Source organism: Morone saxatilis, unplaced genomic scaffold (genome assembly GCF_004916995.1).
Source record: "Morone saxatilis isolate NCDOM2014 unplaced genomic scaffold, NCSU_SB_2.0 Contig2, whole genome shotgun sequence".
NCBI lineage: Eukaryota > Metazoa > Chordata > Actinopteri > Moronidae > Morone > Morone saxatilis.
The window spans coordinates 19,135,375-19,157,449 of NW_023339762.1; the positions used below are offsets into that span (position 1 = coordinate 19,135,375).

At 40.4% G+C, this 22,075-nt stretch overlaps 1 protein-coding gene across 1 annotated transcript in view; it reads right to left on the reverse strand.

Moving 5' to 3' along the window:
• Positions 1 to 18,969, reverse strand: part of wwox (WW domain containing oxidoreductase) — a 126,164-nt gene extending 107,195 nt beyond the window's left edge. Inside the window, exons 1-5 of the mRNA XM_035665712.1 lie at positions 18,748 to 18,969; positions 17,818 to 17,882; positions 17,524 to 17,581; positions 17,231 to 17,400; positions 8,552 to 8,658 (exon numbers count right to left, since the gene is read on the reverse strand). Of these exons, the coding sequence (XP_035521605.1) occupies positions 8,552 to 8,658; positions 17,231 to 17,400; positions 17,524 to 17,581; positions 17,818 to 17,882; positions 18,748 to 18,854 (507 nt within the window). The 5' untranslated portion in view covers positions 18,855 to 18,969. The remainder of the gene's footprint in view (positions 1 to 8,551; positions 8,659 to 17,230; positions 17,401 to 17,523; positions 17,582 to 17,817; positions 17,883 to 18,747) is intronic.
• Between the last annotated feature and the right edge of the window lie 3,106 nt (positions 18,970 to 22,075).

Here is a 22,075-nt window from a genome sequence, read left to right on the forward strand (position 1 = left end):
ACACACACACACACACTCAACTGGAACATGTGAAATAATATTGCCCTGCGGCCCCCCAAACAGGTCCGTACCCTAATAAAGACTTTACACTATGAAAGAAACACTGTGAGGCAGCTCCGACACCTCTGAGCCTCCCTCAACATACACACAAACACATACACACGCACAGGTGCTATGCCTGGTCACAGGTCAGGAGAGTCTGTAGCTCTCTGTGGTCCAGGGGATCAGAGTCGCTTGAACCTGTAATATGCTCCCCTTTCCCTTGGTGCCACTTGTTGGGGTTTTAGTGCAGGGGAAATTACACCTGCTCTCTAGCCTGAGACCACAGACACTGGGGATTACACACTCACAAACACAAACACATGAACACACAGGTAAACCTAAGAGGAACTCTAAATTCAGACAGTCAGACAGAGGGAGTGCATGTGTGGGAGTGCACGTGTGATGTTGCATTTATATCCCAACATCACTGATCAACAAAACATTTTATAGGAGTGCTTCACACACCATTAAAACACCGGTACCGTTTTGAAAGTATGCGCAGCCCAAATGGCAATAACAGATTAACAGCCCTGCTCTCCATCATCCATTTCCACACGCGAGCCGGCTCAATGGAAGACTATGACCTGCTTTTACCACCCAAACCCAGCATGTAGGGTGTGAAAATAAAGTAAAACAGTGATTTATTCACATCTTATACACAAGATCAATATCATGTAACAAAGTTGTGTAAGATTAGGATACATTATGCTGCTAATACTATTCTGTAGGCCTAATCATTTCCCAATGTGTAGGCTTAATCAATGATAAGATGGGGAGGCCGCTTCATCATCTAAATGTTCAACTAAAATGAACACAACATCTAGCCTACTCTGCAAGTCAAATGTGAGCTGAGAGATAATCATTGATATGGGGCAGGAGAGAATGAAACTAATAAAAAGGCAGTGTATCAAAGTATCGCAGTTAAGCATTAGTCACGTGAGGGCAACTACGCCACAACTCTGGTGTTCTCTAAATGAATCCCCCTCGTCCCATGCTTGATTTATGGACCTGTAAAAACACACGTTGTTTTTAATCTACTGCTGCCTGAATCTGCCCCTCTAATGAAATGTGGATCTGAGTGTGTGTGTGTGTTTAGGTAGGTGTGTGTGTGTGTGTTTGATAATGATGTATGGGCTGAGGTCTGATTCTTTGAGCATGAATTTTCTCTCTGATAAATATGCATTTAGTTACACAGACTGATTAAGCTGTAAACCAGTGTTAACTCTGTGTCAAATCACATACAAACACATACATATACATACTTACACGTGCACACACACATACAAACACAAACAGGCATACAACTTCCCAGAAAATAATGATAGCAGTGCCTGGGGCAGGATTGTTTGGATGCCTGGAGCAGTTCACTGATATCAATTCCATGAGACCTGACTGCAGAGGATATCCTATAAACACAAGACAAGGCTTAGAGACACAGCCATATCAGCAAAAGCCAAAGAGTTACAGAATGAAGGATGATTTGCACCCAAATGGTATATATTGAAATTGAGATAAAATGTATACAAATTCAATAAAATCCTACATTTATACACAGTAAATTCACTTCCTGGTTTAAAAAAGCACATTTTCATCCCAGTCTTTGTTTGGTGATAAAAACTTACTTATTATGTTCACAGCAGCATCGTCACCCTACCACACATTTCTTTAAGAGGGAGCATGTTATTCTTATGTCTGACATTGAGATATGTGATTTACAGTGTCAGAATGGACGTGGCAGCTGTTGACTTGTTGTGACACACTTGTCTGTTCATTAGTGGTCAATCCCTCTGTCTTTCACAACAAGCACAAACTGACGAGAGGTTAATGCATGCACACTTTCCCCTTTCTCACATGTGAAACACAATCAGACATGGACATGTAGGGCACCACATGCACACATACTCATTAAGTTGCCATCTCATGTCTGAATATACTCTTGGTGGGTTATGAGAGATGATGAGTGACAGCATCAGACAATTTAAATCTCACAGAGACATCAAACACAGAATTACATCTAATTAGCCTATTGCATCTCATATGAACTTTATCATGGGATATGAGAGCCTGTGCTCGTTTCAAATTGCGCTAAATATGCTAAAAGAGCTCGGAGTAATATCAGATAAATGTTATAGCTAGTTGCCAGATGGTTTTCTGCATTTAACATTACTGTTTGCTTGTTTGGCAGACATCAACTAGTCTATTTGGCTGCAGCTTATTACAAGTGGCTCATCTCCCGATTTAAAACATTACACTGTGTGCTGGACTTGTCTCTTTGTGGTCAGCACTTCTCAGACTTCAATAAAAACATTCTCAGCTGGCAGAGAGAGAAAGAGCGAGAGAAAGAGTGAAAGAGATCCAAGCAACCTCTCACCTCTCTCATCATAAGAAGCCCTCGTCCCAGGGCTATGAGCCCTCCTTCAGAGGGGCGAGTGAAAGAGTGAAGGATGAGAGTCTGTCAGGTTCAAACAACAAAGAGGTGCTGCCTTACACATCCTTCCTCAACCTGTCCCCTTCAGTGGCAGTGACATCATTTAAATCATTTAAATCCTCCCCAACATGACCTATGGCAAGTGACCCGTCATTCTAACGCTCACACCTCCATGTGAGACGACTGCTGAACTGCTTATTTAGCAGAAAATACCACCCGGCTAACTATGTGATTTATTCAAAATTATTCCTCTACGGTGCTCCTTCACACAGAGCATTTGCCCATAGTTCACTGTGGTCCAGGCAATTAGGAGCAGGCCACACCTCTCCAGGAGACAGAGCACCTGGCTATAGCAGACAGACATAAGGAGGAGGAGAGCCGAGCGGCGCACAGCTTTTCACGACGGGCTGGAATAACTAAGCAGAGCAGTGAGGGAGAGTGAGGGAGTGAGGAATGCAAGCCAGGCACTTTAGGATTCATTTAGGTTCCCCCATCTCCCTGGTCACTTTATTAGCAGTCTGGGAAGAGTGATGCATGTCCCAAAGCTATGCAAAATGCATAATCAAGCATTTAAATACACACCATGTGAATGGGCAATGTGCATGCACGTACGTGTGCACGCATACTGTACTTGTGGAGTTTATTACATAGATGCACAATCATACATACACACACACACACACACACACGCACACACACACAAAATGCTTACTACTGTAAAACCTCAAGGTATTACTCTTACGTACTCTTACGTACTCTTACACGTTAAACAGTCTATACTACACAAAGCCTCCTTTAGTATTCCCACAAGCTGCATTGTAACCGTCACCTGTGTAATGTAAAGAAATCCTCAGTGGTATATTATAGTAAAACCTATTGTAGTTGCCGAGCTTTTTGCGGTCGCTTGTTGGAACAATCAGAGTTGGATAAATTTACATATCGCAATTCCACCCTCATTCCATCCATCCTTTCTGCTCTCTTCAGAGCCAAGCTGATGCAGACCGTAGTTGGGGACGTGGAACCTTTTTATTCCCAGTCTACAGACGGAACGCAGAGAGGAAACAAACAAATAAATAAGAAAATAAAGAGATATGAGAACTTCTCCCTGGAGAGGCGGACACATGCTATTAATACGTGAGGAAACCGGCTGATTTTCACAACGCCTCATCATAGAAATAAGGGAGAGCCGCCACTTCCCTCAATGATTCAGTGGATGCACCTGAGATTGGAGGAGAGGATTGGGAGAGCAGGGAAAGGGGGAAGTGCAGGTATAATGTTGGTGTTGTCTGGGGACAATCTGAAAGGGAGCTCTAGGGCTGCTTAAGCACAAGCTTCGACATCACCAACAACAATCTCCACTGGATTTATCTGAGCTTTAACAGTGGTGTGTCAGCAAACCACATGCAAAAAAAATCACCGCTACTTTTTAATGAAAGAAAGTACGGCATGTGAGACATCCTCAAATATCATAAAAGGTATGTATATTTTAATTAAAAGGTGTTTTTTAGTTTATTAGTGGTTTCCTGTAAGATAATAAGCATGCTATGACGTGATGTTGAAACATTTTATGCAGTTGTCGAATCAAATCAGGATAAAAGAGTTATTAGAAAAAACAAGTCCTGCAAGATATAAGACCTAAAATGATGAACTACAATCTACTAGGCTCTCTGGCAGCAGAGAACAGTGCTACGGACCTGCTCACTGACCTGGGAAATGGGCTGCAATTTCCTTAATCATTTTGGGAGAGAAAAGAAGAAGAAAAAAGTGGTATGGAATCGAAGGGTGAATGAAGGGGGACAAAAGTCTTTTGAGGCCTTTTGGAAAGAAAAAAAAACAGAGTCAACCAGCGACGGAAAAGAGGGGGAGAGTGACTAAAAGAGCAGCATCCTGAGGCCCTGGAGGGGGCTGCAACCGACCAGGTCAGCATTTCACATGTGTCACTTCCTGTTGGCCTCAGCGGGAGGAGCATGGCATGGCATGGTGGCCAGCGGGGCACAGGGCCTGTCAGACTGACACAGGAGGTTATGCACCGGGCAAATGCAGGCACGCATGCATCCACACAGAGACACACATTACACCACTTTTTCTATGCAAACAAGTGTGATTCGGGTTAAATGTAGAGCAACGGTGACACAGAAAGGGATCCTAATGAACACCGTCATGCAAGAAAGTAGTTTTCTATAAGAAATGTGTGACATATCCAGAACTTTGCCACTGTATACTGCTGTATGTGGGCCATGACACGTAAGCATGTGACTTTAACATTCATAAATCATTGGCTATGTGCAGGGAAAAGGTAAGATTCACACTGGAAGGCATGGGAACAGAAGTTTCTGTACCGGCATCCCCAAGAAGAGACTTAGCCTTATTTCTGTCTGTCTTTTGAGACCTTTCCCACCTCTGCTTTGGAACAATCCAGTCATTTCACCTGAAATAGCAGACGCTTGGAGAGGAACATTGTGCCTTATTGAGAATGAGCATATCTAGAGTACATGGGTAGATTATCTATATATATATACATTTCTACAGATCTAAAGCTTTCTATGTGATAAAAATGGTGAAAAAAAATGGTTCTTTGTCTGATTTTCATATCTAGCAGAAGAACAGTCTGTCTATCGGGCGGTTCTTTCTGCCTGTCTGTATGAGTGACCGCTGCTTATCGGCTCTCAGTCCGCCTGTCTCGCTGTGCCTCTCTGGCTTGTGTTAATGCTGCTGTTTGACATTGCAAGCAGCAGGCTTTTTTCTCCCAGCAGCCTCAGTGGACACTGAGCTTTAGCCTAATTGGTTCCAGAGCAGACCCTGACAGAACTCTCCTCAGCGGCACACAGCCATATTAATACCCCCCTGCCACACACACACACAACAAAAACAAGCACAGCAATCAGTGACTAGCTCGCTAATTAACGCCCTTACAAAGCATCTCATTAGCATGTGTTGTAGAAAGGGGCAGTGGGGGAAATAAGCATTTTGGATTTTTTTATTTTTTTTTAAATGAAGGAAATTACAAAATAAGACCATGTATGGCCATGTATGGCCGTGTGTGTGTATGTGTGTGTGTGTGTACTTATTGTATTCTACTCAGGGGCCAAGGGCCTTGGTTGGCCCACCGAACAGTGGGCTGTATCTCAGGGGAGTCCATTACAGCTCTCTGAGGGAGACATTGGACTCAAAGATAAGCAGAATTTTAAAGGCAATCAGGAAAAATAAATCTCTAGCACGCAGGCAACACTTTGGTTGTTAACCAGCAACTTAACCTGCATGTACTGTGAGCAGAATAGGAGATGGATTGGTAAGGGGCTGTGGGAAAATAGCTAAGTTAAGTCATAGTTAAGGCAGAGGCCAAGAGCTGCAGAGAGAGATTTACACAGTCACCTCACAAACTCTACGACAATACAATACGACAGTACAATACTAAATTTAAATCTGTACATGAATCAAAGATTTTTGCTTTCCAAATCTATCTGCCTTGTACCAATCCGTTATCGTGCTTCACTCTCAGCATTTTCTCTATCTGTCTTCCCATCTCTCCCAGCACCCATCTGCTACTCAATCCTCTCCTGGTTTTACTGTGGCTTCATCACAGCCTGTAAAAACAGCCCCCTTTGAACCCCATAAAGGCAACCAGCATCAGGCTTATTGTAAAACACAATCATAAGGTAAATGTTTATCCCCTCTCCGCCACTCTAAACTCCCCTAATGAGCCTGCTGGAGGGGTTTCACCTCACAGCTCGAATAGAGGCAGAGAAAACAACTCGTTCTGCTCAGATTAGGCCTGCGGTGGGGATGCAGCTAAAGTCCCATCATGAAAACAGTATGTAGCATAAACACAGCAAGAAACTAATTTCATGACAGAAAGTCAGTAAAAACACCAACAAAAGTACCAAACAACCTCTATAATGTCAAGGATTAATGTAATGACGTATTAGTTATTATTGTTTCCCCAATTTACAAGAGTTTATATATAATAATAATTTTTGTATAAAATGTTTTGCTTTGTGAGAAGCATAAAAAGGGAACTACAAATTAATCTCATTATAAAAGGATTAATAAATGTACCTTGTACCTATACTTTCATGTTGGTTAAAGATTAAGAAGAGATTTTCTTTTTGCAGGAATCTTCTGTAAATCTGTTTATACTGTTCCTGGCAGGGCACAGTGCGATTGGCTGGGAAGGATGAGCCCTCTGACCCTGCTCTTCCTAACCAGCCAGTGGCTGTTCTGACCTGCCCATTATCCATCTGTGACCCCACTATTATACCCACTGTCAGTACACGGTGCTACGCTGTACGCCCTGCACTGCGGATGAGCCATCACTCTCACCTCTCAACAGCAACGCCGGCCCACACAGCCAGAGACACAGAGAGAGTTAGAGAAAGAGAGAGTTCAGAGTAATAGTAAGCAGGTAGTTAGAGGTCAGAGGTCCTGTGCAATCGGGACAGCAGTTCCACTCCTGGCAGCCAGAGCGGAACTCTGAGAGGGACCTGGAAGTAGATATGATGACCTTTTGTACAGAGGACCCCAAAATATACCTTCTTATCAAAATGACCTTAACGCAGGAGCATGGGAAGGCGAGCGGAGTCCATCCATCATCTTAAAGATTAATCCTCCTCTCTATTCTTCTCCTGAATCTATTAATAATGTCGCCGGAGGGGAGAATTTGCAGCAAAGATTTATTCTGATATTGTGACTTTTATTCATTAGCAGGGGGATTCCTTGAGAAGGAAATATGGACTGAGCTTAGGGAATGCTAAATTCACTACTCAGGCTCCGTTTGAACTATACAGAACTCTATTAACTCGATCATTTTCTTTGCCGGCAATCTGCACACGCCACATGCCAATGTGCCACAAATAGGGAAGATTATGATTTACACTGCAGAGGTCAGCGACCATTTGATCTTTTGAAGCAACTCCAAGCAGCCTCCGTTTTTGAATTCGCAAACATTTAACAACATCGCGGATGATTCTGTGGCAGGTGTGAAGCTTGAAAATCAATTTGACTGCAAAATCTGGTACTTGGATCAGAGCTTTTCCTCACTCATTTAGACAGAGCAGCTACATTAATAGATCTGTACACTGGATTTCACACTACTGTGGAGCAGCACTGACAGCCCCAGGGGCATACTTCAATTAGAGACTTGGGCGAGTTTAAACACTGCAGATCTACTCTCGCTCAAAGGCGTTTGTCTCCCTCGCTCTCTTTTCCTCCCTCTCAGCCACTCTCTCCGTATCTGCGCTGAGCACTCACTCTCCTTCTTCTTCAAGTCCTGCTCTCTGTAATCAACCCAGTGCTAATGGCTTATTCTTTCTGCTCCAGCACCCACATTTCACTTGTTTATTTTCCCACACTCGTAAATCTGGGGATGCGTCACAAGCGCAGCGATATTAGAGCAATAATCTCAGGTAATTATCAGATGCCCTCTCTCACTTTCCCTCTCTCTCCCTCCTTTCAACTCTCTCTCTCTCTCTCTCCCTGTCTCTCTCTCTCTCTCTCTCTCTCTCTCTCTCAGAAGTTTCTTTACCTTTCTTTGGAAGCATGCAGGCAGTTTGTGAGAACCTAAACATGAATACTTCAACTGTTTTTCTCATTTAGTAAAATGTTTCTCTTTAACCAGGGAGACCTGAATATTTGGGATTTATAAATACATATTTGATGTCAGGTGAAATTGAACTAATGTGACCATAATTGTTGTTAAACATCCACAATGTGAAATTTTATTTATAAAAGCCCAAAATCACAAATTTGTCTCAGAGAAATTTGTCTCTTTGCTATCTGAACACCCTCTTTATTTTTATATCCTTGATCTGGTTGAAGACAGAATTAAAGGTCTAAAGAAAGAGGAAGGATCCTTCTTCCAGGATGGAGGGACACAAACTATATAGACACACTTGTATATACAGAGTATACTTATACTTAAGGAAAGAGACATAAGCTACTGTATATCAGGTTTGGCCACACAGACAATACTTAGGTAGGATCAAGGCATTATAAGTTCTCCTCATGGAAATTGCTGACATCACAAGGCTTATACTTTTAAAGAGTTTGAAGGTAAATTTGGGTTTCTTGAACATGGCCACTTACCCACTCTTGCTGTATGACGTTAACTGCCTTGATAGCCCGGGAGAGGTTTCGACACGCCAGGATCACATGGGCACCATGCAGAGCAAAAGACCTGGCTGTCTCAAACCCTGAGACATGATCAGAGAGACAGAGAGACAGACCGACAGACAGACAAAGACACGAAAAGGAAAAAGAATGAATGTGAGTAATGCTTCAAAGATTAGTTATTTTATGGAGATAACTTTGATTCTCAGGGGTTGAATCTAATGGGGTGTTGGGGGTGGTGATGGAGAGGGTGCAAGTTAAAATCCCTATCAATTTTCCATATAATTTCTTTCATTGAGTAACCCAGTGGTCTAGTAGAGGAAGTTAATAATTTCTCTCTGAAGTGATGAAACTGATTGAATTATTGTGGTTCAAGACTTCTTCCTCTCGTCTTAGATAAGGTTTTGGATCTGACCGCAGGCTCTCAATAAGGTATCGCATCTCACACTGGGTCAGAGGAAGGGAGGTCGGTTGTTAATTATGTTAGTAATTATACAGCGATGCCAGTAATTATGAAAAACATGGCTCATAACAGAGGGAGCCCAATGAACAATCGAACCGACATGACATTGAAACTGAACCTCGGTGTGATATTTCAGCACATCAAAGGGCCTCTGATAAGGACGTTGCTCCGATGAAACGAGGTCCGCAGATACACACAGAATTTATCAGTCCAAGACTACTTCATGGCTCCATCCAAATCATGTAGTCACGATAAAACTGACAAAAACTGAAGATAGAGGGAGAGAAGTTCATTTCTAAATTACAAGTCTAAATGGGTCATTTCAACCCATAGGTTGAATTAATTTATGAGATTCATATTTTTTTACCCCTTCATCGTATTTTTATTTCCTTTGACATTTACTATCCTTCAAAGTGCCGTGGAATAGTTCAACATCACAGAGCAACGTCACATCTTTCAGTCCCACCTCTACAGTAAATACAAACCACAGTCAGATACACACAAATCGCGTACAGTGCGAGTGTTCTGATTGACAAACTGACGGGCACAATAATTGATTGTGGCAAAGAGAGGCAGAGTGTATCAGAGGGTGGATTAATATGAACTGTAATTAGATTATATGTCTTAATCTGATTTTCATTAAGAGCAAAACTGGGAGGCCTAATTGTGAGGAGAGTGTTAAGGACTAATATCTATTAAAACTCAAAATTGGACTCGGATTGGAAGCCTTCTCTGACAAGTGAAGCATGGAATTAAATTATATGACACCTTATTAGGTGTAATGGAGGGGACTGTGGCTGTGAGCGGAGATCATTTCGCTCACAGGAAATGGAAATGAAAATAAAAACAATATGACAGAAAAAAAAAACGAGCAGCTCGACTCCCAGAGTAAATATGCGCTTTGAATTTGCAGCTGGAGCGGCAGGTTTAAGGAAAGAAATGTCTTGTCAATCTCAACGTCATACAAAATGTCAGTATTTTTGCTATAATTTCATCTAAAAATCAAGCATAAAAATGATAAAGATGTGTCTTGTCTTATGGTTACAGCATATTACTAATTTGTATAACAATCCACAAGCAGCAGCAGATAAACCTAAATTTGCGAATGATAAAAAAGGGAATCCAAACATGCCATAAGTCTTTTTTTTCTCCAGCCTTTATAAATTGGACAAGAGTACTGACTGCTGGTAAACAACAACACCTCACACTCACTTGTTGTGTGTACAAACCATGAAAGTGAAATTAATCGACACCAGTGTTTTCCATAATGGAGAACAAATTAGAATATGGCAGCAACAACAGCAGCAGCACCGAAGCCATGTATTTCCAATGACAAATAACAAGGGCTTGACATTAATTGTGAAATAACGAGAGTGGTGTTGCTGTAACAGAGACTCCCCGCCCTCTCACCCATGTTGCCAGTAGAAAGGGCTGCACTGAAATGAGTTCCTGGTCAGGTGTACAACAAAGAGAGCCTGTTTCAGCATCGTACGCTGATGGTGGAACATGACAAGAGGTCAGACAGCGGTTTCTTGTGCTCTGGTGGATCGACAGACGCCATAAGCTGTTTTACAACACACACAAGGCTTGACTATTACACTGGGCTGTAATGATCTTTCAGGTTCTTTTGTCTAAACGGACAACAACGTGGTAAAAACAGATGTAAATGAAGAAGAGTCTGCGCGTGGTCAGAAGAAGGAGATGAAGATATAACAAATCAGTCCAGTAAAAGCCGATTATCTGATTGTGTGCTTGTTCAATCTGAGGTTTCACAACGTAACAAAAATACAGTAAATGGCTCAGCTATTGTTGAAAATTTGTTTTACTGTAATGTATAAAATGCATAAAAAATTGTGTAAAATGTCCATTAAGCAGTGAATGCTCTTCATGGTACATTAGGATCCTGGCCCTACTGATATCCCCCAATAATGAGTGTGATTTAGTGATTTCACGCTTTGTTTGTCCTCCCTGGCCCGCCGCCCCTCTCTGGATCCCCCTCGTACACAGGTGTATTGGCTCAATGTAATGAGATCATTACCAGCCTCGTCAGTAAACGTGTTTATTTGGCAAACGGAGCTGCCTGCTCCTTCTCTTGATCTGCATCCAAAGAGGCATTTAACTAAAATAAGCTCCGTAGTACAATTGGGCAAACAGAAGTCAATTCAGATCATTACAAGACCTGTGGGTAAACATGTCGAGTTCCCACAATCCCCTTTTGACGGAGCAGAATTTGTGCTAAAAAAAAAAAAACACAAGAGCAACACAGATCATGAACAGACTACATAGCAATCAGCCCACCCCAATGAATTATTTTTTAATTTTTTTAACTGTAACACACAACATAAAAATATGTTGTGTGTTATATTTCTGAAGCAATGAATAAATATGATAAATATGTGACTTTTAATTAGACTGTTTATGTCTGTATCTCTGACTGGTTTAATTTGTGCAGTCAACCTGATTTATGCGTCAAAATTTGCTGGTTATTTTGGTGTTTATAAATGTCCAGATTTATTGAGTGTGATGTGGATCATGCGCAAGCTGCAGTCCGTCAGCATCTGGTCCAATCATGCCACTTCACTGTCACTCCCTAAAGTCCACTCTTTTACCCCAACATCATATCTTATCCTATATTCTAACTCCCCATTTACCTTATAATGCACTATATTTGCTGTAATTCTGAGTGTGAAATGTATGCACCTCATTAAGTAGTGTCTGTGGCATGCATACTATACTTTTTTGCTATAACCCGGAATCCACAATAAACTGTGGAAAAGGCTTCTTAAATGGGCCAGTGATTTTACAAGGGCTAAAAAATTAGTAAAGTGACAAAATGAGAGAAAAGAAAAAGTCTTGGATCTGGAGCGACTCTGTAATGCAACACGTTTCAAGCTTTACGCTCCGTCTCAGGCACCAAGAGGTCAATCAGGATGTGTCTCTAGAAATATAAATAAAAAGCAGGAAGTGATGTGATGAATTTGTATTGTGAATACAAAACAACAATGACACTACTGATAATGAATACTGAGCGTGTGAACATCTAACATAATGACATGCAAGACTTTTTTTTTTGTTATTGATGCCACACAGTGCCTGTATTTGTGAATTAGTGTAATAAATATACATTTGACGGTTCCCCTCCTTTTTTCTTTGTATTACCTCTACTTTCTGCTAACAATTCCACATTTTATAGATACCTGTCAGTAGTGACGAAAAATGATGATAATGCAAGTGTCTAAACTATTTACATTTCACTAAAGTAAACTACTGAGTGTCTTTTATATAGAAAATAGTGAATGAGTGAACACGGTCAAACAGAGCAACTCCTGACTGGCTCAGTGATGAGTTCACCTGTTCCTGCTGCTGCTGCTGTGTATTTCTTGTCCCAAGAAGTGAGGAACGGCACACCCCCCCTACTCTTTCTGACTTTTAAGATCCCCTCTAATTCCCCTCCATTAGTCCAAGAGGAGGGAGATGTCACCCCAAAAGTGGGATGTATGGTTAGTAATTACAGCCCAAGGTTGAGCTGTTCCAGGCGAGAGCACTGGAGTGGTTCTATTACCCCTCCCTGTCCCTTTCCCACCCCCCCAACTGCTGTCTCACCATCCAGGCAGCCCTATCTAGTACCCACCCACCAACCCCCTCTTTTCTTCCTCTGACCCTCTGTGTCAACCTCCAACTCCCTACACAATCTCTCATCATGGCCTCACGTCGCACTGGTCACCCCTGCTCCTCCTGCAGCCAGCCTTACCTGGCTACCTCACACACACACACACACACACACAGAGCCAATAAACTTGATAAACACACACCAAATCACACACATGCACAAGGATAAACACAGACCCCAGACGCCTGCTCAAGCACACATATCTCTTGAGCATTGGGGCTATTTTCATCACTGTCATCAAAATCCCCCCCCATCATGTAACTTTCATCCCCTCATCATCTGCAGACTGTAAACTCGATAGGTCTATAAACTACTTGACTACACACAATAACCCAGTACCCTTTCATTTTATTTTACCTACAGCCTTTAAGCACATATATGTATTACATCCTCTCTCTCTAACCACTTCAGTTATACTGTATTATATTAGAACTGTAATCATTATTGAACCCTTCTGGCCTCCCGCATAATACTCTTTGCATGTTACACCAGTTTGAGTCTGCATAGCAAATTTCATCCAAGGTTAATAAAGTTAAATAATTTGACTAACCAACCATAACTGGTTCTCATTACGTCGCCAATAAACACATTCATCATAGAGGACATGAAATGCCTGTTGGAAAAAAAATAAATAAAGCTCTCCTTCGATTTACTCAGTGGTTCAGTTCACAAGCTGACACAGAGGAGACATAGCAGGACACGGGCTGGCCGCTCCCCCAGCGGACACCACACAAAATACTATCAGACTCCTGAATATAAACACAGATACACTCTGGATGTCTAAACCTCACGCAGCCACTCAGGGATGCTCAGAGACACACAGACTGAGACACAGGCACCGCATGCCACCCTCACCAGGAACATCTTTTTATCCATCTAATTCCTCCCACTATGAATAATGCATCTCCCTCCTTACCGAGGCTTGGGTTTAACGCATCGCTGCACGGGTCTTTAAGGGGGTCCTTATTCATAAACAGCAGTGCAGTAAATACCAGAGCTTTGCAACCAATTTAATGGCAGTTATGCTTAACAAATCTGCCTCAATCTAATGATCAGCCACAAAGCTAGGCTATGGGTTTAATCTGCACACAGAGGCTCCCCCAGCTCTGCGACTCACTGAATATGCTTAGGGATCTCTCCATCCAGAGAGAGGGGAGCACCGGCCTGACACTTAATCCTCCCAACACAACACTGGGATCAACACAAACATAGAACAATGTTAGTCTTTCATGAATAAGAATAACATTCAAAGTCCTAAAACACTGCAGAGACGATGCACAGAGATACTAAAACATTATGAGGCGCTCCTTTTCCAAATCCTTGCTATTCCCTGTCTGGCCTGCCTGAGTCTTTTCTGCTTCTTATTCCAGCATTGACCCTTCACCTACACAACAATACCATGTGGAATTTAGTGCATGCATTTAGATTGAGTAGCGCTTTACCACTGCGGTTACTGCTCTACTGGCTCTACAAGCCACTGTACAGACAAAGAAGTTCAGGTAAAAATTCTAAACATGTTGGCATAAAAAGATTAAACTTTGCAAATGTAGAATGATATAAGTTGTAAGAACATATAAACTTTAAAAAGTTGGCTATTCAGATGTTGTGTGTTGCACTGTTTTGTCTAGATATAGAAGAACAGTTATTATTATAGGTGAATCACCCCTAAATATAGGATTTCTATCGTACTGTGATTAAAATAGCACATGGAAGACAGATGTGCCTACCTGTTTCATTTGAGTAAGACAGAGGGTCAATATGTTATTTCTGACCGCTACTCAACATACATTCTGCTGACAACATGGCACCTGCAGTAAGAGCCTGTGAGACTGACGCTGCTCTCCAGGTAAGGGTAGTTACACACAGGTCCCAAAAGAGATGTCACAGGGCAGAGAGGACTGCGTGTGCTAGGAGAGCACAAGACAAATATAGTCCTGCCTCAACATAAAAAATATTTTAAGGAAAGATTACTGTGGAAAGAAAAACAATAAAAATCTGACATTTTAATTTTTAAAAACACTTATTTTATATGAAGGAAGAAAGTATTTTTCTCTATAGCCAGTGGGTGCCTGGGATATAACGACAATGGCCCTTTAAGGACAACTGTTCCATGGACCCCTGGCCAGTAAATAACCTGAGAGTTAGTTGATAGGAGGGGAATTAGAGCCAGAGCAGGAGTATGTAATGGGGATGGATAGGAGGCTCAGGCCTGGGTCAAAGCCGCTTAGGAATCAATGCAGAGGTACAGGTGTACAACCACAGGTCTATAAGAGTAAGAAAACCTTTAAAGAGAAAGGGGAGAGAAGTAGAAATAGGGGGAAAACAAACTGCAATCATTCATTTCCATTATCACAATTAAAAACACCATTCAGCTTGGTACTGGTTTTTAATTTACAAAAGAAAGCAGAGAGAGGAAGACTAATGTTCTGAACCGAGCGCAGTGATCACATCGGCAAGACAAACCGCATTACTGTCTCTCCTCCCGGCATTATTGCAATGGAGCTTTAAGGCTGGTCACAAAACCAGATACTATGACATTTCACGCATAAATAAACTTATATAGGTGCTTTCATGTTCATGTGCATTAAGGACTAAATCAAAGAGCTGAAATGTAAATTTGCTAATTAAATAATATCCAACCATTACTAATAAAATGTCACATTTCCTGTGGAGGAAATAAGCACTGAAGAAAATGGAAATAGCCTTGACACTTGGATTAAAACACTATTGATGCCATTAAAATGCTAAGTGGGTCCAACCAATTGGCATAACCACATTTCACTAGTGGAATGTCAAAGGAGCACACGAGTAGTAGCAATTACTATTAGAATATAGTTAATTATGGGTGCTGCATATTTAATATGTGGTAAAGTAAAACAAAGGTTATGTTAATGTGGGTTTATTAAGCATTCACATATTACGCCTCAAATAAATGTCTGTGTCTTGTAGCTATTTGATGCGTTCTTTTTGCGAAGAGCAGAATTCAGATTAACACATTTTCATTTACTGAATACATTGCAACAAATCTTAAATGTGGATTGTCTTTTTATGAATGTAGTTTTTTAACTAAGGCAAAAAAAGGCACATGTGAAGCAGTTAACATAACGTTTAAAAACCTCAACAGCAACAACATCATGGACCTCCTGTGCCCTCTTGTGGTGAAAACTATTTCCAGTGTTCTCCATTCTCCCTATATAATTATTGCTCACCACATTGAATCAAAAGGCCATATAATTTAGTTTTATTTCACAGTAATCCAGCAATCTTTTAGAGCACCTCAGAGAGTGTCTTGTTATATTGACACTGTCCTTTAACCTTTTCCCTTCTCAAAAGTTATTTAGGATAATAATGGAGTTCTGGTGACTGGTAGTGAAGATGTTTAAGTCAGCACTCTTTTTATTTTAAAATTCAAACAGGCGATTTGATGCATGTTTTGGGTCATTATTCTCTTTTACACAACTTCAAGCCAGAAGGAATGGCTGTATTCAACTATTCTTCCTGGGGTCCACAAAAAAATACATTTACACACAACACACAGGAACTATCCACATTAAATCACATATACCTCTGACCCAAAACTCATACACCCCCTCATACCCACGCAGAATGCTCACAACAATAACAGTGATAACTAATAAATAGATCTGATCGTGTCTCATTTGTCTATCATCTTTAGTTCAGTTGAGAAGTTAACAAGGAACAAACTGTATATTAGTGTTTGTATCCTGATGTTAACATTAATAATATGAATGGACGGTTTTGTGGAATAATGTGAAGAATCTTTCAAGGAAAATGACATTCTGATTTGTTTAGTTTCTATATGATTTATCCTTGAATACGTTTAAAAAGATAAAGAGACAGATAGATGAAAGAAAATCAAGGTCAGGAAGCCATTTAAGTTCACGAGCTTCTTTGTTCAGTGAATGTCCCCAGGCTGCTGTAAATTTATGTACCACAGTGCAGCGTCTCGTAATACACACACAGCAATTACACTGCTGTGACTTTCCTTGGGACAAAGGATTTGAATATAAAGACAATTAACGATTTTATGTTTATTTGATTTCCCTCATGCTGTCATTATCTATCCCGAACAAAGCAGCAAGTCTGAACAAATGGCCACTACTTGTGCTAATTTAAACTAAAGGAAAGAGGAAATACATTTGTTTCCAGACCATTATATAGTGAGCCATGCATTTGCTGGGTACAAATGGACACCATTCATTACAGTTAACAATGACATCCAATTCAGCCCAGCTAATGAACTTCAATACAATCATGTTCGGTATTAAGGAGTGATTTGTTGAGTCTAAGTGTATCATTTTGGAGGCTAATGTTGATGAATGCATGGCTGTGGAGAGATGGGGAGCAGAGACACTCTTGTCACCCCTCTACTACAGTGTAATACCACATCACCACCTAGTGGCATCATTATGGAAACACACTTTACAGTGTACTGATGATTTCTAACATAGCTTTAACAATTATTGAAATGGAGAAAACATGAAGCTTTTATGAAACTCACCGATGCCAGAGTTGCCTCCAGTAATGAGGACGACCTTGTCAGAGAGGTCACGACCCTGCAGGATCTCTAGAGCAGCAGTATTTCCATCGTACCGTTTCGGCTTCACCACCACATCCTCTACTGTAAAGGCCTGCCGTGGGTCAAAATACGTGGTCCGCTTGTTAATGTGACTGAAATTGACAGGAAATAGGGTCATGGAGACGTTAGTACAGTCCAGCATACGGTATCCTGCGAGGCCGAAAATAAGCTAATTTGTTTCATTTGTTAAGCAAACAGAGGTCAACTCTACTTACTCAACATAAATGATCTGTCCTTTTTCATCAGTTTCTTGCTCCCAACCATACGGTAGATCTGTGGGAAAAGACAGGCGTCATTTTCCTTTAACAGCCACAATAAATAAACATATTTTATGTAGCACTTTCACAGACAAAGTTACTGAAAACAAGAGGCAAGGCATTCAGCAAGGAAACTGTCAAATGCGATGGTTATAAAGCTAAGGTTACTACAACTTTGAAGATCACACAAAACCATTTTGAGTGACCCTCAAGCAGATAGAAAGGATACAAATACAAGTGAATAAAGCAAACCTCCAGCACAACGTTTTTTCTTTCCTGTCTTGGGATGTTCCCACTGTGTCTTCATCTCATCATGGCTGTTGGTACACAGACACAAAAGAAGATTGGAAATATTCACCCAGCCTTGTTCTTGACTGCATGTATTCATTTACATAATTACATCTACACAGACAACAGGTTAACGTTCTTGATTCGGCATAAAGGCCCTTTTTCCGTCTGCAGTCTCTTGGCTGATTTATGTCATACATTAAAAAGAAACAAACAAGTGAGATAAAACCACGTTAAATGACATACAGCATACAGAATAAATCAAACACAAGCTGGTAAAAGATGTTGTAGAAAAGGCACACACAAACAAAGGACTATAAAAATGTTTACACGCTTAGGGCCATAAACATATTTATATAAGGAAACAAGCAGACACACAACCATCACATAGGGCTAAGGCATGCAAAACCAGCTCGACTATGTTAGACTCTAACATACCAATGAAAAGCATTGGTGTAAAGATCAAGATGAAATAAGCACACACCATGTTGGCACTGTTGTTTCTCCACTAACAAACTAAACTTTACATTTCCATAAATTTTAAATTCAAAGTAAAGTAAAGTGAAGATTTCCCAACCTCTGAGCTACAGTACTGCAACTAACACTATTGCATACTACTGCAGCTAACGTTACAGTACCACAGTCACAGTCTTATCAAGGCATTTAATGTTAAAGATCTCCCTGGCACTAGTTAGGACAGAAACCTACCATAACGTGAGCTCTGCAGACTTTAAAATTAACGCCAACAATGCAGATATCAGAGCTCAATCAATCTGGTGCAGCTAGCATGCTGTGCACAGACTGAGAACAGAGATATTGTTTGGTTGTGAAAGGGAATAAAGACACAGACATATTGGTGTCCACTGTTAACGTTACTAAAGGGATTTCACTTACTTTGCATAGTAGACCCAGCCGTCTTTCGTAGATCTCTCTTCCCATCCTGGAGGTAACTCATCGTCACTGTCTGTATCGTCCATACCCGCGTATTTCAGAGCTGCCATACCTCGTTTGTTGTTGTTGTTGTTGTTGTTGTTGTTGTGGCCGCTACAAATACAATATCTGCTCTGAAAGATGAACGCGACTGTCAGAGTGGAGAATTACCATAACAGTGCTCCCCGGCACTTCCGCAACAACATGGTGACGAGGGCCGAACTGCCTTTTGGGAAAGTGAGGCTGAAGGTAGCGATAGCAACGTCCATTATTTTAAAACGTATTATCAATGTCAAACAAGTTTAAATAAAATACATATATAATATACCTCATAGCAGTGGTTTACCAGATTTTCTATCGTTGGAGCAAACTGACGACCCCTGATATATTTTATTGATATTACCTGTATTTATAAACTGTAATTATAATATATATTATAAACTGTATGGAAATATGGAGTGTGACTGGTAGCTGGAGAGGTGCCAGTTTCACCTCCTGTTGCACTGCCGCGGTGCCCTTGAGCAAGGCAACCTAACCCCAAGAAACCTGCTCATGGCGCGCCGGTAACGCAGCAGCTCCATCACTCCACCATCTCTCCCCTTTGCACGTCCACATGTGCATGAAGTGTGTATTTTCAGCCTGATGTGTGTATAAAAAAAGATCAATAAAGTATATCTTCTTCTTCTTCTTAATAGTGAACACAATAACAGATTATTTCCTGCAAATATCACATCAGATGTGAGTTTTCTGATGGTTTTAAGAAGCTTTTATACAATTCTCTGAATGTATTTTCTATTTATTAACAATCATAGCTAAGCAACAAAAAAAATTAATAATCTAGTTTTCTTCACAGAGTTAGATGAAACGCTGAGATATGCTGACCCCTTAAAATCAAGAAGGCCTCACGACCCCTCTGTGATGCTTTGGCGACCCCTAGTGGAGCTACCGGTTGTGAACCACTGCTTTAGAAACTTAAATCTACAGGATAGAGCATAAGGCACTCTGGATCAGGCACTAAACATATCAGGACACCCCACCAAGATAACTAAATAGAAGCAGATGAATAGGGTCTATGCTGCCTCTAGACACAACTCTTTTTGTTTTGTTTGTCGTTTGTTTGTTTGTGTCTTTATGCATTTGCAAGCGTTAAATTACTCCTAGAAGGAAGAATAAAGTACTTTATATTAAATTGAACTTCATTATTAATCAGCCTGATAAACCTCTAATATTACCTGCTATTACTGAACCCTAACCAAAGACATGTATACCCACAATATCTTACAAATGGCATAAAAATCAGATTTCGATTTGGAGGTTAGAAATAAGTTTAAAATAAAAAGTTGTAGCCACATAACCATATACAAAGAAGCTTTATCCAGTCTCTACTCGCTCATCCTCACAAATGATCAAGAGTGGCAGCGTTGTTATGTAATCAGAGAGTAGCTGCTCTGCACTCTGGGCTACTTTCTTGAGTTCCACTTCTGCCACTCCTCTTTGCTATTGTTGTGATTCAACCACTGCTTTAAGCTCTGCACAATTTGCACCGTCTGAAACATCCTACCTTCTTGTGACTGTGTCATGATGATGATTTACATAACTGAAGATTCCCAATGTTTTAGTGCATTAGCAACTTGACCGCTGCTCCACATTTTTGGGGAGGTAGGGAGTAGCTACAGGATGCTCATCATTGCACACTGACAGGGAAACTGGAGCCGGTGGAAGAGTCTGTTTGCAATAACCAAAATGAAAGGAAGCGTCTTCACAGTCGATCACTAAACCAGTTGCCCTGCTTAACAAGTGTCAGCATATAGAACAAGCATGCAAGTGACTCGTATTTCAAGTTTTCTTGGAAGCCGTGAAATAGAAACAGACCGCTCTCCCTGTCCTTCTCAGAAATAAGAGAAACTGCTCACTCAAGCAGACAACCATTGCAGAGACAATCTGGGACACGGAGGGGAAGACCAATGATGGCTCTGACTGTTATGCTCTTGCTCGTTCTCATTGCAGCCGCTCGTTGACTATGAGTTGTGACATTCAGCTGTTATAGTGTGTCCATCAGTGAGCTTTTCCACAGCGCCCATGTGTCTAAGCTTTAGGGTTAGGCTATATGTGTGAAAGGAAAACTACAACATTGTCCGACTGCACCAGTGAGGTTTGCAGTTGATTTTTATTAAATATAATTTTCAAGGTCATGAATTGACTCACTCACACTCAATGGGATATGTTCTGTAATGCTAACATAAAGCTGTAAAGTACTGTATGAGGCACTTGTACTTGTACACAGTCAGTATTTCTATTTTATGTTGCTTTATGTTACTTTATGCTTGCACCCTATACATATATATTTCTGAAATTTCAGAAGGGATTTTTTACTTTTTACACCACTACATTTATCTGACAGCTATGTTTACGAGTTACTTTGCTGATGAAGATTTTAAACAAATACAAATACAAACAGTTTAAACGTAATGTAATTCATATTAGATTCACATACCTGTAATAACATTAGAACCAGTAATCATCAAAAAATAAAACATTATGCAATGTAACATCACCCATTCTGCTAAATAATCAGTAGCCTAGTTTTACTTTGTTGCGTTGTTGTATTTATACCTAAGTAAGATATTCAATGCATATTTTTATTTTTAAATTGCTGCTTTTACTTAAGTTAAATATGTGAATAGTTTTTCCACCAGTGACCAATATGCTGTCAATACTTACATACAGTATTTGGCTTGGAATAGATATAGGAAATGTACGTTACAGTTTTTTTTATAAAGGCTAATGACAGAAAACCTTCTATGCAGAGATATATATCTAAGAATATAACCCTTTTAAGGGCAAGACAACACTGAAGATTCGGGAAACCTAAAGGATGAGGGTCTATCATAAATATATAAATAACATATCAAATAAAAATATAAATACAAACATAATTAAATTGGATAGTGACCCTCAATAATAAAAATAGTCCAACGCAATGTACAGACAAAGACTGGTTTAAAAACTCCTACCTACAACGCACAAGCCTTTTGCACTATTTATATTTAATTTCCACTTAGTTAGTTAGTAGTTTTAGTTTAATTTTAGTTTTTTAGTTTTAGTCAAGTTTAATTTCCACTCATATTTTGCACTCCATGTCCTACTTGAACAATGCATAGTGTATATACTTTAATTTATAGTTTTATATCTTCTAATATTAATAATATTAGTAATATTCTTATTGTGATATTCTTTTGTTCTCTGTTTTTGCACTACTTTGCCCTATTGCTGCTGTGTCAACCTAAATTTT